This window comes from Bufo bufo, chromosome 11, assembly GCF_905171765.1.
Source record: "Bufo bufo chromosome 11, aBufBuf1.1, whole genome shotgun sequence".
Classification (NCBI taxonomy): domain Eukaryota; kingdom Metazoa; phylum Chordata; class Amphibia; order Anura; family Bufonidae; genus Bufo; species Bufo bufo.
Window position 1 is genome coordinate 2579208 of NC_053399.1, and position 6208 is coordinate 2585415.

Sequence of the window (6208 nt, forward strand, 5' to 3'; positions counted from 1 at the left end):
ATTCTGCTGGTGCAGTCACTGTGTACATACAGTACTTATCCTGTACTGATCCTGAGTTACATCCTGTATTATCCTCCAGAGCTGCACTCACTATTCTGCTGGTGCAGTCACTGTGTACATACATTACTTATCCTGTACTGATCCTGAGTTACATCCTGTATTATACTCCAGAGCTGCACTCACTATTCTGCTGGTGCAGTCACTGTGTACATACATTACTTATCCTGTACTGATCCGGAGTTACATCCTGTATTATACTCCAGAGCTGCACTCACTATTCTGCTGGTGCAGTCACTGTGTACATACATTACTTATCCTGTATTATACTCCAGAGCTGCACTCACTATTCTGCTATCAGTACCTGTAAGGTGTCGTGGCGGTTGGTAGGTGGGGCAGGAGACGACAATAGGTGGCATATAAAATAGAAATCTTTATTCAGACCCCCCCATTTAGTCCTGAGCTGCGGTTCTCGTGCGTTCCGGGAGTCCTGGCTCTTCTGCCTCTGGGAGCTCGTCCTCCTCATTGTGATAGGAGTCTCTGTGGGCGACCTCTGCACCCTGTGCGTCACCCTCCTCAGGAAAGTTGCCCCCCTCCGCCAACACGCGGCGCACGGTCATATTGATGCGGGCGGACTGCAGATATGATTCACACGCCTCCCAATCAGAGGGGGAACACGGCTCGATGAGGGGGCTGCTGTCATCACTGGATGGAGGCACAGACAAGCAGGGGGGTAGCACGCCCCCTCCAGGATGGCGCAGGATCCGTGGCACTGCGTGGTATAGAAGGCGGCTGGCACCAGACATTACCATGATATCACCACTGTGCATCATCATGGGGGTGGGGGCCACCTCTCTGCTAACACCCCCCAGCAGGAAGATACTGGACTGTCCAAAGCTGCAACAAGATGAGAGGAAACCATCAGCAAGGAGTTGATTGTGTGACCATCCAGCGGAGGCTGGTGCTGTGTGAGCACGTTCAGCTCTGCTACTTCTCCAGGACAGCAGCGCCCTCTAGTGGCCAAGACGCAATCTTCCGTTCTCACCATCATCTTATTCTGCACCAGTACATGTGGAAACCATCAACAAGCTGCTGCTGATGGATCCGGATGAGTTCGCGGATCCGCTCCGTCAGCAGCAGCTTGTTGGTGTTTTCCAAGTAACTGCGGACTACTCCCCCTATGAGGAGACGGGCAGTGAGCCTCTGATCTCACCTGAAGGACAGGAGGGGGCTGCCGTGGTCTAGCTCAGACTCGTCCACGTGGATGCCCAGCGAGGAGTCCATGTGGTAGTAGTTCAGGATCCCAGCCTCCGCCTCGAAGCCATGGAAGCCGCAGGCAAGAGAGACGCAGCGCGACAGCGCCGCCAGATCGGCGGGGAACGGGCTGTGGTGCTCCCTGTAGTATTTCTGCAGGAGGAGAGAGGCATGAGACGGCCACCACCCACCCCAGGTAAGTACCAGCTCCTCAGCCCTCTAACTGCAGGAGATGTGCTGTGCTCCCATTTCTCATCCCATGCACAAGCTCTGCTTGCTGTCAGTGACTGGAAACATTCTGGTCTGGGCTTCTCTAATAGGACCAGCTATAGGGGTGCAGAGGCACCAGTCACACATGGGCCCTTAGGGGCCCCTCTGCCATACGTTACACCATCACCTTTGTGTCCCAGTTGTAATGGAAGCCGAGGGTCACCCAGCGAAGCTTCTCCAGCAGCGTCTTCTCACTCCGCCTCTGGGACCACTTCTTCCTGGAAGAGTGGGTGGAGTCAGACTCTACATCGACCAATGAGAGCTCAGTGCCCGGGGAGGGAGTGTGTCTCACCTGAGCTGGGCGTGGCTGTGGCTCCACAGGTCGCCCTCCAGGCTCATGTGCAGGTCCAGGTTGCACACGTTTGGTTTCCGTGGATACAGCTTCAGACACTGACGCACCCAGCCATGCTGCCAGCCGGGCAGGAAGGGGTTAACGATGAAGAGGAAACCTGGGGGCAGTAGGCCAAAGGGTCACCCACCTGATATGACCTATTGACCCACCCCCTTCTGCTATCTCCGCCCACAAGACTGCCCTGAGCAGAGCGGGCAGAAAGTGAGTGCTCTGTCCCCTCCCCCATCCTGTCATACCTGGATAGCCATCCACATGGTAAGCTGACCAGCACCGCAGCGGCTGCAAACCCAGGCGTCCCGCGTCCCGATCCGACACCGCGCCGACACTTAGCTCCACCGGGCGCAGCTGCAGAGAAATGAACAACAGTCAACGGAAGGTCAGTGCGGAAGACGGGGCGACAAGCGAGCACGGAAAAGGAGGAGGGGGTGACGGTACAGCGAGGAGGAAGAGGAGGAGGGGGGGGGTGACGGGACAGCGAGGAGGAGGAGGGGGGGTGACGGGACAGCGAGGAGGAGGAGGGGGGGTGACGGGACAGCGAGGAGGAGGAGGGGGGGGGTGACGGGACAGCGAGGAGGAGGAGGGGGGGGTGACGGGACAGCGAGGAGGAGGAGGGGGGGGTGACGGGACAGCGAGGAGGGGGGGGGGGGGGGGACGGGACAGCGAGGAGGAGGAGGGGGGGGTGACCGAGGGGGGGGTGACGGGACAGCGAGGAGGAGGAGGGGGGGTGACGGGACAGCGAGGAGGAGGAGGGGGGGTGACGGGACAGCGAGGAGGAGGAGGGGGGGTGACGGGACAGCGAGGAGGAGGAGGGGGGGGTGACGGGACAGCGAGGAGGAGGAGGGGGGGTGACGGGACAGCGAGGAGGAGGAGGGGGGGTGACGGGACAGCGAGGAGGAGGAGGGGGGGTGACGGGACAGCGAGGAGGAGGAGGGGGGGGTGACGGGACAGCGAGGAGGAGGAGGGGGGGGTGACGGGACAGCGAGGAGGAGGAGGGGGGGGTGACGGGACAGCGAGGAGGAGGAGGGGGGGGGATGACGGGACAGCGAGGAGGAGGAGGGGGGGTGACGGGACAGCGAGGAGGAGGAGGGGGGGGGTGACGGGACAGCGAGGAGGAGGAGGGGGGGGTGACGGGACAGCGAGGAGGAGGAGGGGGGGTGACGGGACAGCGAGGAGGAGGGGGGGGGGGGTGACCGAGGAGGGGGTGACGGGACAGCGAGGAGGAGGAGGGGGGGGTGACGGGACAGCGAGGAGGAGGAGGGGGGGTGACGGGACAGCGAGGAGGAGGAGGGGGGGGTGACGGGACAGCGAGGAGGAGGAGGGGGGGTGACGGGACAGCGAGGAGGAGGAGGGGGGGTGACGGGACAGCGAGGAGGAGGAGGGGGGGGTGACGGGACAGCGAGGAGGAGGAGGGGGGGTGACGGGACAGCGAGGAGGAGGAGGGGGGGTGACGGGACAGCGAGGAGGAGGAGGGGGGGGTGACGGGACAGCGAGGAGGAGGAGGGGGGGGTGACGGGACAGCGAGGAGGAGGAGGGGGGGGGTGACGGGACAGCGAGGAGGAGGAGGGGGGGTGACGGGACAGCGAGGAGGAGGAGGGGGGGAGACGGGACAGCGAGGAGGAGGAGGGGGGGGTGACGGGACAGCGAGGAGGAGGAGGGGGGGGTGACGGGACAGCGAGGAGGAGGAGGGGGGGGTGACGGGACAGCGAGGAGGAGGAGGGGGGGGGTGACGGGACAGCGAGGAGGAGGAGGGGGGGGGTGACGGGACAGCGAGGAGGAGGAGGGGGGGGGTGACGGGACAGCGAGGAGGAGGAGGGGGGGGTGACGGGACAGCGAGGAGGAGGAGGGGGGGTGACGGGACAGCGAGGAGGAGGGGGGGGGGGTGACGGGACAGCGAGGAGGAGGAGGGGGTGACGAGACAGCGAGGAGGAGGAGGGGGGAGGTGACGGGACAGCGAGGAGGAGGAGGGGGGGGTGACGGGACAGCGAGGAGGAGGAGGGGGGGGGTGACGGGACAGCGAGGAGGAGGAGGGGGGGGGGTGACGGGACAGCGAGGAGGAGGAGGGGGGGGTGACGGGACAGCGAGGAGGAGGAGGGGGGTGACGGGACAGCGAGGAGGAGGAGGGGGGGGGTGACGGGACAGCGAGGAGGGGGGTGACGGGACAGCGAGGAGGAGGAGGGGGGGGTGACGGGACAGCGAGGAGGGGGTGACGGGACAGCGAGGAGGGGGGTGACGGGACAGCGAGGAGGAGGAGGGGGGGTGACGGGACAGCGAGGAGGAGGAGGGGGGTGACGGGACAGCGAGGAGGAGGAGGGGGGGGGTGACGGGACAGCGAGGAGGGGGTGACGGGACAGCGAGGAGGAGGAGGGGGGGGTGACGGGACAGCGAGGAGGGGGTGACGGGACAGCGAGGAGGGGGTGACGGGACAGCGAGGAGGAGGAGGGGGGGGTGACGGGACAGCGAGGAGGGGGGGGGGGGGTGACGGGACAGCGAGGAGGGGGTGACGGGACAGCGAGGAGGAGGAGGGGGGGGGTGACGGGACAGCGAGGAGGGGGTGACGGGACAGCGAGGAGGGGGTGACGGGACAGCGAGGAGGAGGAGGGGGGGTGACGGGACAGCGGGGAGGGGGGGGGGGGGGGGGGGGGGTGACGGGACAGCGAGGAGGGGGTGACCGGACAGCGAGGAGGAGGAGACCGGACAGCGAGGAGGAGGAGACCGGACAGCGAGGAGGAGGAGACCGGATAGCGAGGAGGAGGAGGGTGGCCGGACAGCTGATCTCCAGGCCAGAGGATTTCCCAGCATACGGACCCTGGGTTCTCCGGCACGGAACGCCAACACCCCGGACAGGTCGGCGGGCGGGTTCCTCCTCCGGTAGAAGCGGAACATCTTTCGGAAAGCATCCTCCCCCTGCTCTAGCACCGCGGCCGCCATCTTTACGCCGCTGACCGGGCGCCGCCATGTTACCTTCACTTCCGGACAGCGTCACTAGGGTTATAGGTCACACAGCACAAGATGGCGGCGCCCGGAGTGTACGGGCGCCTGAGGGGGAGGAGACATGGAGATTCGCCATGACCCGCGCGCTGCGCCCTCTGCCGGTGGAGGCTGTACGCGTTCTGCAGCGGTCAGTGATGTTTACAGGTTTGGTCACATGATGTGACGTCAGAGCAGCCCCACCCTCATCTGCAAGGCATGCTGGGACATGTAGTGCACGACCTCAGATTTAGCATTTTGAAATTTTATTTTAAAAGTTTAAATACAACAGAAAATAAAAGTCATCAGAAATCAGCGGCATGGATCCTACAGCCACCGATTAACCCTATAATCAGCGGCGTCGCTCCAGGGGCAGCCCCTTCTCCTGGGCGCCCGCTTCTATGTACACGGCCCCGCGTGCAAGGGCCACAGTCCTTGCAGAGTCAGCACTCACTCCTTCCTGCGCTTCTTGCCCTCATGGTCATGCTCCTTGGGGCGGCCGCCCTCTGACGGGCGTTTGGAGCCTCCGTGCTGTTTGGCTTCTTCCAAGAATTTATCCAAACCGAAGGGATCCTCCTCGAACTGCACCGGGCCGTCCCTGCGCTGCTTCCGATCCGAGCCCGAGAAGTCCTTATCCGGGACAAACCTGCGGGAGACTAGGGGTTAACCACATCGCGACTGCCACGGTGCCGCTCATCTCCTCTCCCCCCCTGCTAACGCCGCGGTGCCCGCTCATCTCCTCCCCCCCCTGCTAACGCCACGGTGCCCGCTCATCTCCTCCCTCCCCCCTGCTAACACCACGGTGCCGCTCATCTCCTCTCTCCCCCCCTGCTAACACCACAGTGCCGCTCATCTCCTCTCCCCCCCCCCCTGCTAACACCACGGTGCCGCTCATCTCCTCTCTCCCCCCCTGCTAACGCCACGGTGCCGCTCATCTCCTCCCCCCCCCCTGCTAACACCACGGTGCCGCTCATCTCCTCCCCCCCCCCCTGCTAACACCACAGTGCCGCTCATCTCCTCTCCCCCCCCTGCTAACACCACAGTGCCGCTCATCTCCTCACCCCCCCCCCCCCCCCCCCTCCCTGCTAACGCCACGGTGCCGCTCATCTCCTCACCCCCCCCCCCCCCCCTGCTAACACCACGGTGCCCGCTCATCTCCTCTCCCCCCCCCCCCCTGCTAACACCACGGTGCCCGCTCATCTCCTCTCCCCCCCCTGCTAACACCACAGTGCCGCTCATCTCCTCACCCCCCCCCCCCCCTGCTAACACCACAGTGCCGCTCATCTCCCCCCCCCCCCCCCCCTGCTAACACCACAGTGCCGCTCATCTCCTCCCCCCCCCCCCTGCTAACGCCACGGTGCCGCTCAT

General features: G+C 64.7%; 1 protein-coding gene across 1 annotated transcript; it reads right to left on the minus strand.

Moving 5' to 3' along the window:
* Positions 1-313: 313 nt before the first annotated feature.
* Positions 314-4862, minus strand: ALKBH1 (alkB homolog 1, histone H2A dioxygenase). The gene is made up of 6 exons (XM_040411614.1): positions 4679-4862; positions 2110-2218; positions 1814-1970; positions 1649-1739; positions 1211-1404; positions 314-894 (listed from the first exon to the last, which is right to left on the minus strand). Exons 1-6 carry the CDS (start codon positions 4799-4801, stop codon positions 450-452), a joined length of 1119 nt encoding a protein of 372 aa, XP_040267548.1. The 5' UTR covers positions 4802-4862; the 3' UTR covers positions 314-449.
* Positions 4863-6208: the final 1346 nt, after the last annotated feature.